At 35.9% G+C, this 12,755-nt stretch overlaps 1 protein-coding gene across 6 annotated transcripts in view; it reads left to right on the top strand.

Moving 5' to 3' along the window:
• STXBP5L (syntaxin binding protein 5L) overlaps positions 1 to 12,755 on the top strand; it is a 184,617-nt gene that overhangs the window by 124,625 nt on the left and 47,237 nt on the right. For 4 of the 6 annotated variants that reach the window (XM_071433267.1, XM_071433266.1, XM_071433269.1 and 1 more), the window contains exons 16-19: positions 1,811 to 1,983; positions 6,311 to 6,436; positions 10,272 to 10,423; positions 12,109 to 12,180. In XM_071433267.1, coding sequence (XP_071289368.1) covers positions 1,811 to 1,983; positions 6,311 to 6,436; positions 10,272 to 10,423; positions 12,109 to 12,180 — 523 coding nt within the window. The remainder of the gene's footprint in view (positions 1 to 1,810; positions 1,984 to 6,310; positions 6,437 to 10,271; positions 10,424 to 12,108; positions 12,181 to 12,755) is intronic. The other 2 variants (XM_071433270.1, XM_071433268.1) reach the window with 1 other exon arrangement.

Genomic DNA, 12,755 nt, shown 5'->3' with positions numbered 1-12,755 from the left:
TGGGAAGTGTGGGGGCTACTCAAAGGTTGCTCTGTGTAGTAGGGAAGTCTCCAGCTGAATATGCCTCAGGGGCATAGGCTGTGCCTGGAATTTCTTCAACACAAGTATTATTTGCATCATTTCATATCAGATTCTGGAGGCAAGGAGTATGCATGTGACAAATTCTGCTTCATATCCAACCTTGGAGTCATTGCCATGCAGTTATATAAAAAGCATTTACTGCTGTTATTTTTGTTTTCTTATCTGAATCCACTCCATCCTGTCTCAAAAGGATCTATTAATTAAACATGATCACTTTCTCAGTGAGCAGTCTTTCCTCAGTGAAGCTCCTCTTCAAATCTCTTGAGAAGAAACATAGGAAAGAAGTTTACATTCATTTGAATGTGGAAAGGGGAATCAATCAATAAGCCCAGTGATGAGATCCCCCAAAAATATCTTTACTCTGTGTCAAAATAAATCAGTTCAAGATTTCTATAACCCTCCTAAGGTCCAGCCAAAGCAGGGACAAAAACAGAAGACAAATTTACAGTCATGTTTTTGGCCTGAATTTTTCCTTCTCTTTTCAAATGCACAACAGCTAGAACTTAACAAAATTAACTTTAGTAGAAAAAGAAATACATGCAGAAAAAACATTCAAAGAAGAGTGATGCACTTCTGACATGGTAAGCAGAAGAACATACTCTTCAAGAGTTACTCCAGTCCTGCATAAAGATTAAACAGCATTATAAATTGTTTCAGTCAGCTGCAATTACTTCCAGATTAGATTTTCCTGAACTCAATATTTCACTCATTAGTCTTTGAAGGCAAATGTTGTTTGTACGTTTCTTTAAAAGATTCAGGCACAAAATATCCATGGATTTTGAAAGGAGAAAAAAGGGAAACTTTGAGAAAGGAGTCTCTCTCCTGGTTGAACAGAATCTCTTCTTTCTGAAATCTTGTGTGTTTTAGCACAATGGTTGAGAAACAGGTGACCCCTTCAGTACTACTCACCTTTATCTCCCAATTCTCCCAAAATAGGTAATGAAATTTAGCTATTTTGTTAATCTTCATTCTGGTACAGATGACGTCTCAGTGAAAGATCACGAAGATTGAGCTTGTAGTGTCTACCTCTGCAATTACTTCTATTCTTTTGAAGGTAGCAGCACTGAAATTACTGTTCAGCTAGTAACCCCCAGACCTTGTCTCTGAGAGCTGTGCCTTGTTTTTTATTCTTTCAAAATGCAGATTTCCTTGGACAACTCATGAGGTAGAAAGAATTGTTCAGTATTTACTTACCTAGATTTGAACTTCCTGTCCAGTGCCTCCCTGCAGTCCTCAGTTAATATTTCCTGAATTAGTAGAGAGAATTGTAGGGTGGTTTGGCGTCTTCTTCCCTTTCTAGAGAGGCCAGAAGGAAAGCAAAAAGTAACTGGTTTGAATTTTGCTTTCTAAAATCCACCAAACTTATGTTCATTCTAAGGAACACAGAGCTGTCTGTGCTGTAATCTCTGATTTCCTGGCCCCACCTATGGATAAATGAAGTTTATGTACTATTCACACTGTCAGGCTTATCCACCCTGGATAAAACTTGTCTCTTAGAGACTCTGCTGTACAAGTAATCAGGAGGCAGAGTTGGTGATCCTTCTAGTTCCTATCTGATGCTGTTACTCTGTATAAATAACAAATGACAGTATTCTTTGCCTGCAAATTATAATGATAAATGAGGGTTATTTAAAGAAAAAAAAAGGCATATTGATATTTATTTGAAAGTAACAGAACTTTCAGCAGCTTTCCTTATAAAATGATAACTTAGCTTTTTTATTTATTTAAGTCATTAGAGGTACGACTTCAGTGCGAAGTAGAAGACATCATTACTCCTGAACCAGAAACAAATCCTCCATTCCCAGATGCCTCCTCCCAGCTTCCTTCTTTAAAGAGCCTTTCAGGCAGTACCAACACTGTAGCATGTGAAGGAACAATGAAGGACAGTATCCCATGTCTTAGGTAAGTTTATGCCATTGTTTAAATATTGATCTTTATAAAAATCATTCTTATCTGTTAGTCAATCCATCAACTCCCAAGAAAAAGAGATTAATTGTCTATATTTGACACAAAGAAACCAGAATTTGGAACAAACAAAATAATTAAGGCAAAATAATCAACAAGGGATTGTAAAACGATAGAAGTAATTTTGAAGAATATAAACTGTTAGAGTGAAGGTTTGACTGTCATTTTCCAAGGTGATCTAGGAGTACATCTGCAAGGAATTTCTGAGGGTAGTTCATGAAGAAACTTCTGTAAAAGCAGGCATGTGCAAAGCTTTCTCTCCTTGATTAATTAATATACTACTGGATTTTTTTTAAATTAAAGAACTGTATGCATTTTATGGTGTGTAAGACATGGAAACTGTGTTCATACTTATGAAACATTCTTCAAAATGTATTACCATAAAACAATCGCATAGTATAGAAGTGTATATTTGTTTAATCTTTAGGAAAAAAGCAGATTGTTTTCTGCTAGAATACATTGTCACTGTTTTGGAGTACATCAATATGTTCTTATTATTAAGGCAGATAATTATGGATTTGAATAGCTTAAAACAGTAATTCTGTACAAAACTCTATAAAAACTGTAATTTTCCAGCAATTAGAGTGCATTGCTGACAAGGATTGCTCTCATTATTATTTTGGTCTAATTATTATTAAATCTTTTAAATGCCTCAATTATTTCAAAAGCAGTTAAAATGAACATTTCCTGATTTGCTACTTTGGGCTGCTTGGCTCCTGAAAATGGCATTAGCATTTAAAAGCAATATTGTGATATTGTCCCTGAAAAATTAACAGTATTTTTTGGCATTCTGTTCATTTGTCCATCTCATTCAGTCAGGCAGTTGAACTTCAGACCTCAGTTTAATCATTAATTTGAAGTATGAAAATCAACAGAAGAGGCAGAGATTAGTTATTTAAAAAATCCAAATGTGAAATCTATTTATGACATTGATATCAGGAAGAATGCAATCATTTAATCATTTCACTGGCTAAGAGTTTTGCTTAAGAGATCCTTACTTGATTTTGTCTGTGAAAGAGAGGAATTGTTGACATTGGAGGCAGAAAAATTGTAATGAACCCACAGAGGTTCAGCCTGCTACTTTTTAGAAGTTTTCTTATCTCCAATAATCTCAGATAAAGCTGGCCAATAGATTTTTGTCAAATTTTAGACAAGGTAACTGTAGTCTTATTTTGACTGAGAAGTGATTTTTCAAAGTCAGAGTAATTATACCACTAGAACTGCTGGCACACTCCTACATTTAGATAAAAATATACTTATGAATGCTATTATCCTTCTCAGGAAAGACATACAAATATCTGCACTTTCCCCCCAAACCTTGGCTGGGTCCACAGACCTTGTCTATGTAAGAACTTCTGATCTAAACAGAATTATGGTGGTAAAATGAAAGTAGTGCTGAAAACACTGGAAAAAGCCAGAAAAGACCAGGGTGATGCTGTTGACTTTATATGCAAGTCATTCAGGTGGGCAGCAGGATAGAATCTAAAATAGAACAACATTAATGTAAAGCTGCAACCAGCTGCACATGGAGGGTGAGTGCACAGCTTGAACTGTATTGATAATGCACATAAAAATTTTCACACATACATAACTGGCTCCATTATGTTTATTTTCATATCTGTTTCTCAACATTTTTACAGCAAATGAATGGCACTCCACAGTACACAATTTTTTCTAGCCAGAAGTCAGAATGACTGAATGTGTTTGTGTCTGTGAATAGCTACTAGGAAGAAAGTAATTGAAGGGACTGAAGTAATGAAAACTTGGGACTTTTCTCAAATCAAAAGTAACTGTTACCAGGAGAGGCAGGCAGCAGTATGGAATAAATACTGTTCTTGCTTCTTTCAGAAGATTTTGCAGTGAAATAGGCAGCTGTAATAACCTAAGAAACCAATGGATTTGTGATTATGCAGATAAATACTTTTGATGTAAATGCTGTTATCGTAAAGCTGAACCCAGAATGTCAGTCTTTGTTCCCAGACTTCTAGTATCATCCCAAAATTGGGTCAATCAGGGGTTTTGACAGTAGCTTCAAGTAACTCCAAAGTGATAAGGAACTGTGAATATCTTGTGAAAACAACGAAAAACCAAAACTTTGCAACAATGAAATTCAGTGTAGCATAACAAGAACGTGTCAAGGAAATCACTGAAATGTCTACATTCCTTCTGCTCATACTCCTGCAGTCTGTTTTGGCTTTTATTATAAACACTTCAGATAAAAAGCCATCCAAAACAAGGTGCAGAACTGAATATCTGCATTACTGTTTAGGCAGGTTGCTTAGGGAAACAAGAGAAAAAGCTCAAAGATTCTTAAGGAGTAAGATGTCACAGAAACATGGTAACAACAATCTGAATCATTAAATCTGAAATTACTTTACTCCATTATTATAGTCTTTCACCACCTACAGTTTATTATATGCTTAGAGAAAATCCCTGTGAAATAATAATCATTTTTATCAAAGCAGATCCTCAAATTTATAGTGAAAAATATTTAGAGGGAAATGTGTTTGCTTTTTTCCCCTCAAGTGACAGCAATCCAAAAGAAAACTTAGAATGTACTTGCAATTCTCTAATTTTTCAGGATGCCATTAAAAACACATTGGAAAAGTAGTACCACATTAAAAAACTTGTTTTAGAAGATCAGAATTACTTCTTCAGCCATTGTCAGTCTCATGGTAGCTTTTTTAGAAGAAGGAAACAGATTCTTGCTTTGACAGATACTTGTTGGAGCAGCATGCTTGCATCTTGTGTCCTGCCACATCATTAGTTACCCATTAGAAAATATGGATGGAAAGCTCACCTAAAAGGGCATTAGACTAAGTCCTGGTTCTTGGATTTCATTTACCTGGTCTATATTTTTCTAACATTTTTAAGGGCAGGAGCTGAAAGCTGAAAATTAGGTACCAGATGGAAAGACCACCCCTATTATGCCTCTTAAAGGCTTATCCACAGATATTAGAAGTTGAAGGGCTCCATCACAAAGATACTCTGAAAGACTGTTTGTAAAATATTCAGCTTCTGCTTGCTGTGAAGTTTCTTTGAAAATAATACATTTTTACTGTATACAACTCCTGTAGTTTCAGTTTATCCTGGTCTCAAAGGGCCCCTCTCCCTTGGCAGCTTGAGTTCACAGATGTTCACACCTTTGTTCTCAGCACAAATACTCCTGGGTAATCCAGAGCTTGCTTCTTTAAGGTTATGAATAGCATCACTTCAAAAATGCTCATGGCTATGTATCATATGAACAAAGAAAAGGGCAAAGCTTTTAGTGCCAGCAGAACAGGTCAGAAATTGCAAAACTCTGAGCAGAGGTTTGCTGTTGATAGAAAACAACAATACGAAACTGTTGCCAACTGTAGTGGGTTGAGCACTTGCTGAACTGCACTGTCACGTCTTTCCTACAACAATATCCAAACCAAGTGCCTGATTACTGCTCCAGACACATGTAAGGTCTGAAGAGTACTACAGGGAAAAGAAATAGAACAGTGAGTGTGCCAAGCTGCTGTTAAAGAAATGCATTTAGAGGATAGATCAGGAATGACTTTCTCATAAAGTATACTGCCCTATTTTATGCCTATGTGCAAAGGGGTGCAATACAAGCACTATCACCAGTAACAGGTACAGTGAAAATGCACTGACTAGTGGGTTTTACCTGTAAAATACTACTACAGCATGAATGTACTAATGACTTACATGAATACCTCAAAGTATTGCTATTATTGCATAATGATTTCTTCCAGCGTATCCCACATTGTTGTACCACCCAAAAAAGCACATAAAGCAGTCATACAGAGGTGTTCAGCTCTTACATTTCCCCTTAAAATGTACACCTTCACTACCTGCTTTGCAAGTCACTGAACTTACCATAACACAGTAGGAACAGGTGTTAATAGTTATATCAGATTTGGTGTAGGAACCATTCATTCACATAATAGGTTATTATGCTCCTAGAAGTAAAACAGGACTTGTTTGCACTACATGGACAGATAGATTTGTCAAGTCCATAAGTTTTTAATATGCTCTGGTGGGGACCACTGCAGAAAGGTGTATCTTCTCATCTTCTCTTGCCTCTTTACATTTTTCTGTCATGCTTTGCTTCATAAGGCAAAAGTTCCAAATACACAGAAATGCCCTTTTTCAAAGTCTCAAAATAACGTATTTTAGGTTTTCTGTTCAAGTTTACAATTAATAATGATGCAAAGCAGTTGTTTTTCGTGGCCCAGTGTTTGTTTGCTTGTTCTTATTTTGTACCTCTTCTTCTTAGCGTTAAGGCTCGACCTGTGCGGATGCCTCCTGGCTACCAGGCAGATCTGGTTATCCAGTTGGTGTGGGTGGATGGTGAGCCTCCACAACAGATTACCAGTCTTGCTGTAAACTCTGCTTATGGACTGTAAGTAACTCAGAATTAAGGTTGCATTGATTTATTGTTTATTGCCCTAAATCACATGCTTTCCAACTATACTTTGAAATTTCCCACCAACAATTAAGGTCAGAGCAAAGTATTCAAAAGATGCTGTAAATCAGATTCTTGGGGGAAAGTTATTTGAACTAACACAGAGAATGCAATATGGGATGTTAAACTGCCATTCTTGCCAATATTTTTACTAATCCTATTTAAAAGACTGAATCTTTTCACATAATTCTTTCCATCCTTTCAAATAAGATCTAATTGCATTTCAAATCTGTAATTTTCAAAGTTATTTTGAAAGGTTCACCAAGGTGAAATGCATTTAATGGAAAATGGTGAAGTGATTAACTGTTAAATACCATTTTTCATTACATCATATTTTAGTTGGAAATTGTCTTCTGAGAGCAGCATTTTTATGTCTGTGCTAATGTCTGCTTGCACAAGAATCGGTGACCTGAAATTGAGAATTGAATAAGGAGCATTTAAATGCTATATTCTGGATGGCAATGCAAATGAGTGTGTGTAGTTGTTTCCTCAGGTTCAGTTTATTTGCAAATTTTTAATGTTTTCCCTTACTGGGAGTCACCCTGATACATTAAAATGGTTTTCCCTGTAGGTGTTACTCCAGTAAAACTATTGGCTGTAATTGGTGTTAGGTGCTGACTCCTGCTGATTTTCAGTAAGTCACTGGACTCTTCAGAAACTTAGGCCATTTAATGCAGAGTTTTTACATTTCTGCAAAAATACTGTCTTCTGGGGCCTGTTTTTTCAAGTTTCCAGCCTGAATTTCTAGACCATTTCCTATTAATGAATTCTAGGAGTTTCTTCTCTTTACTGTACCTTGATACATTTGTCACTTGTGCAAATTGTTAGGCTTTGCTCCCTTCCAGGTCTCAGACCTCAAGGCAGCATCTGAATGATCACATCATTCTATCACTTGTAAACTACTCTGATAGGTTGTGGTTCTCCTAATGGTCACTGTGGTTTCCTAAACTACTGATTGATTCAATCAAGAGCTCTAAATTGTTTCATTTGCTAGGAGCAATAATAGATTACGGGATAGCCTCCTTTAAAACACCATAAGCTAAGTACAAGAGTGTTTCAGAAATGAATGCATGTATGAATAAAGTAGGCTGATAACCTGAATTTAACTTTTCCTACAAAATCTACCCAAGAAAGATCTTTTTCCTCACATTTTTTTTCTGCAGGCTCTCTTCTCTCTTTCTTTGTCTTGTCACTCTTAACTTTTTCCTCAGGCCTATGACAAGGCACAGTCCTTTCTTTCATCAGAATTTTTGTTTACTACTTTGTCACCTGTTATCTATCTTCACCATGTGGAGAAACCTATTCCACTTCAGCATGAAGCCTGAGAGCATGTAGTTTTTGCCATGCTAATCGTAGAATTATTTGGATCATCTTTTGCCTTATTTTTCTTCATACACCAATCAGTTTAACTAGGTCAAAGACATAAAATGGTGTGTGTTCTGGAGAGTCTGTTTCCAGCATTCTTTTAATTAAATTTCTATGATTTCTGGAACTGGTATACTGCAGCCATGAAACAGGAATAAAGTATGATGCAAAAAACCCTTTATTCCCAGTAAAGATGAAAGATTTCAGACACTGCAAAATTTTATTTAATGTAATTGGTTTACTTATAACAGTACCAAGGCTACAAATTAAAAGTATTAACACCTGTTTTATTTATGTTGAAATGAATCATCAAAAATTTCTTCATGTTATCTTGCAAAATGCTTCAATTACAACTGAAGGATTAGGTTAACCTTGAGGAACAAGGTTAAATACAAATAATAAATTTGTTTTGAAGTAGGTTCTGTTGGACTGAAAGCAGTGACTGAAAATTTATTACTGGCTCATGGGGTAACAGTTTTCAGCTAATCTGCATATTAATTGTCCAGAAATGTCTGATGAGGGTTTTATGACATTTCTGTGAAAGATACCAACAGAATAGGACATCACCTAGCAACTAATTCTGTTCATTGCTCAAAACTGAGAAATTCATTTTGGTTTTGATTTCATAAGGACTTGGTTGTTAGCAATTTATCTTAAGCCTTGCAAAGAGTAATGGCTGTCTAGATTTTTTTTATCCATCCTCAGAAGTGTTATTAATAAGCAACTTCAGATTCTTTTTTAAACTCATTTGTTTGGGTATAAGAAATATTAGATCAATGCTTGTGTGTGAAATTAGAGGAGTTTAGAAAAATACAGACCAGGAAATTATACATTTTGTTAATGTGCTGACCAGGGGTGTGAATGATCACTAGCTCTTCTTGTGACTCGTGTTTTCAAAAATTAATTAATCTCAGGTTAATAATTTTCAAAGTGCAAATGACATTTTTTTCCCTAAACTATTAATAGATGAGATTGACACTTGTCTTTGTTTTTTGTCTTTTTTTTTTCTCCTCCCAGAATGCAGTAACTTATGAACACATAGAATCAATCCTCTCTTAGTCTAAAACCATTGCCCCTATTCACACGAGCATTTTCTCATGTTTGTCCAGGTCCTTCTGGATGGTTCTTGTCCCTCAGGCACATCTCAGCTCGGTGCTGTCTGCAAATTTCCTGAGGGTGCCCTCCATTCCATTGTCTCTGTCACTAGCAAAGACATTAAGCTGTACTGTCCCTCAGGGCCCCTGAGGGACACAAATGGGGGAAAAAATACCAATGGAGAAAAGTCGAAGTACATCCATAGTTTTTCCATAGATGCTGTACTGCAGTCAGTATTGGGACTAAACACAGTGTAGTAACAACCAGTAGAATTCAAGCCACTGTTGCACACGGTGCCTTAATTTGCTAGTTTGACAACTGAGGGAAAATAATTTCATTTTTCTTTACTATTACTTTTTTATTTGCTATATGGAACCCTCTTTTTTATAATAGAAGCAGTATAAGAAAAGCTAGGACAGAAGAAAATTTTCTAGCTACCCTGATTTCCCTCCACCTCATTACTTTCCTTTTGCATTGTTGTTTTTCCACACACAAATTCCTTTCAGATATTTTGGAGATACATTAAGAAGAGTCAGGTGGAGGTGAGTGCACACCTCACTTTTAGTGTGAATTAAGTGCTTTTATGCTTCTGTGCAGAAAATTACAGAACCTGATAGCAAGTGATTCTGAATATGATTGAACATAGTTTGGGTTTTTGAGTTTCTTTGTGGCTGTACCTGCAATCCTTTCTGTCTGGAATTTAAAATTGCAGTCTGATGCAGAAGGAGAGAGATCTTGCCCATAAATCAAACCAACATCAAAATGCATTTGCAGAAGTATTTCAGTGGGGTAGAGACTGTTTTAACAGAAATCTCTGCTGTAGATAAGCTGACAGAGTTGGAAGAAATTTTATGAATGCTTTTCAGATTTGGGTATCTCCACAATACAGCCTAATATATTTCATTTTTCATTAACATTTAGCTTTAAAAGAATTTTTTTACATGTATTTGTATTTATATTTTAATTTGTATTTTATATAAATACATACCCACTTTTTAATATCTATGTCCCAATTTTTAGTCTTAATTGATATGATTATCATTAGAATGATATTGTTCAATGAAGGAACGTTTAGACATTACTGCAATGTGTTTGATACAGAAAGTTGGTAGAAGTTGTAACTGCTTTCTGGAAAATTAATTCAGAAAACAGTTTTTTAAATTCAGGATTAGAAATCTGTAAGAAATAAAAAACGTGAGCTTGAGTAGTTCCTGAAGAAAAGGTTTGTGCACTATTCATAATAATAATTATTATCGTTTTCAGGATTAAATTACATATTGCTAACACTTTTGAGGGACATTTCTCTTTGCAGAGTGGCTTTTGGGAACTGCAATGGTTTGGCAGTTGTGGATTTCATGCAGAAGACAGTCCTGCTGAGCATGGGCACCCTCGACCTCTATGGGTCCAGTGATCCGTACCAGCGGCAGCCCCGCTCACCCCGCAAGAACAGGCAGTTTGCTGCAGGTAGGAAATAAATCATTGTGCTTATGAGCCTGATATGTTTCTTTGGTTTTTTTTGCCTGTGGCTTTTTCTAGTGCTTTTGGAATGCATGACTATTTGCCAGCCAATGGAGTTTCTATAACTTGGCAAAAGAAACTTGACATGCTCTAGGTGCGGGCATTTTCTCAGAAATAAAATGTTTTGTGAGGTTGGTTTTTTTCCTTTTGGGATGGAGGTCAGCAAGTAATTCCCTTAGCTGAGTCTGTAAAAAATCAAAATGAGCAGAGTAATAAATTGTTTTTCTGGCAGTCACTTGATGTGTAGTTTGTATGCTATTTTATTTCTGATTTCAATAAGTTCATACCACTAAGTAAGACTTCAATTTAAGCTTAAATGTATTTTCTGCCAGGAGCTATTCATTTGAATAGTCAGCTGTGTTTAGAGGTGTGTAACACCTGGGAGGCATGTTATGTAGGTAACACAAGGAGCTCAAATTAAGCACTTCATTAGTGCTTCGTTAGTGAAGTTCTTAATATAAACCTAAAACCCGTTTTAAAATTTGATGCTAAGAGGATTGAGTAAGTCATAACTGTTGTTATGTGTTGTGTATTAGAAATATTAATTCTTCAATAGAGCTAAATTTTACCATACTTTGTTGGTTATCTAAACATTTCCTTGTATAAACATTTATTTGTATGAGAAAAAGTCAGATCATCTGTTTCAAGTCTTTCCACTTGACATATTCCATAGTAACATGCAAGAGTTAGACACAATTATGAAATGTGTTTTTCATAGCTGTGAAGTTTTAGAATTCGATTTTAAAATATCTTTGAAAATGTGGAATTTTAAATCTAACCCTAAAATTATAAAAGCAACAGATTATAGTGGGTTTATGCCATCAGCATTTTCATCAGCAGACCCTGCACTGAATCAAGTCCTACTTCTCCACAGAATTATGGGAATTTTTTTTTTTTTTAATTGGGAATGTGTTTACACTCCAAACAGAAAGTAAAATCTAGAGGAAAAATTATAGAATAAAATACAAGTCTTCAGGCCTACTTCTGCTCCTGAAAGACCATCTCACTTTCTATGCATTTAATCATGGCAAGCTTAGTTCCCATCTGTGCCAAGTGTTAAATATGTAAATTTGGCACAGCTGAGGAGAGAAGAGACAAGCAGCTTCAAGTTACCTTCAGCTTCTCTGTCTGGTTTCAGCCAGCCTCACAGCAGCTCCATAAGAAATGTGAGCAGCTAGCCACAAACAAGGTGCTGCAGAACTCTGGACAAAAGGTGGAGGATTGCTCATGTAGAAAAAGCTGTTATAAGCACTGTATCACAGAGGGTTTTTCTCTGTCAGTGGCAGTCTGGGCCAATCCTTTAAGGCATCATTCCAGCTATCCAGTGCTGCCAGAATGGAGCCCACTGTGGATAAATGACCACTGAGAAGGATTGCAACTTCTAGATTGCTCATAGAAACTATGCATCTAAAAAAAGCCTCAGCTGCTTTCTCACCATCCATCCCACATCTTTTACTTTTTTGATTATTTTTCTTGTTATATTTCCCAATTGGAAGGTAAGCATCTGCTGAAATTTCTTCACCTTGGCTGTTCTAGATGCTGGTTATGATATCACTTCCTTTCACTTTAGACTGTTTTTTCTCTCTTTCCTCTGCCTGCTGCTGATGCTGGTGTACTGGCATGTTCCAAAGACAACTTTTGCATGCGTGGCCTGTCTAACTTTTATCCAGATTTAACGAAACGGATCCGTACTTCCTATCAGAGTAAGTTCTATAAAGGTTAGGCAAAAAGCTTTATCATGATTGGACTATGCCTGACTTAAACCCATGTGTTTGTGCTTTGTAATGTGTTTTTTTAAACACATTCAGCATGCATGCAAACTTACTACATTTTGTGATGTCAACCATGCTTATTTTTGACAATTACCTTTATTATACAGAAATTCTTTTCTTTAAAAAAAAAGTCAAAGAGAAAACCTCAGTGTTATATGGGACAGATTGGGCCTTAGAAAGTATTTTTCAACAATGTTATGTTCTTGGTGACAGTATCTCTCTTTGGTTTTATATTTGTTTCCATGTACATTTACTAATATGAAGCATTTCTTGTTTTGCAATGGCACTATCTGTAGTTACCAATAAATTCTTCCCTTTTTTCAGAAGAACAATGTGGCTTAAAAGAGTACCCATTGAATTGGATGCTGTGAAATTTAAAATTTTAATCTTGGTTTGGTACTTAAATATTTGGCTTTGGGGAGCCATCCCATGCCTCTGTTCTTTGATGGGGAATGTAAAGTGGGCATAAAAATACATACATCAAAGAGGGCTATGAAAATTCATGG

Source organism: Agelaius tricolor, unplaced genomic scaffold, assembly GCF_023055355.1.
Source record: "Agelaius tricolor isolate 1412-34295 unplaced genomic scaffold, bAgeTri1.0.p SCAF_9, whole genome shotgun sequence".
In the NCBI taxonomy this organism is placed as follows: Eukaryota; Metazoa; Chordata; class Aves; order Passeriformes; family Icteridae; genus Agelaius; species Agelaius tricolor.
Note: the sequence above shows the minus strand (reverse complement) of the source record. Positions and strands in the feature narration are given on the sequence as shown.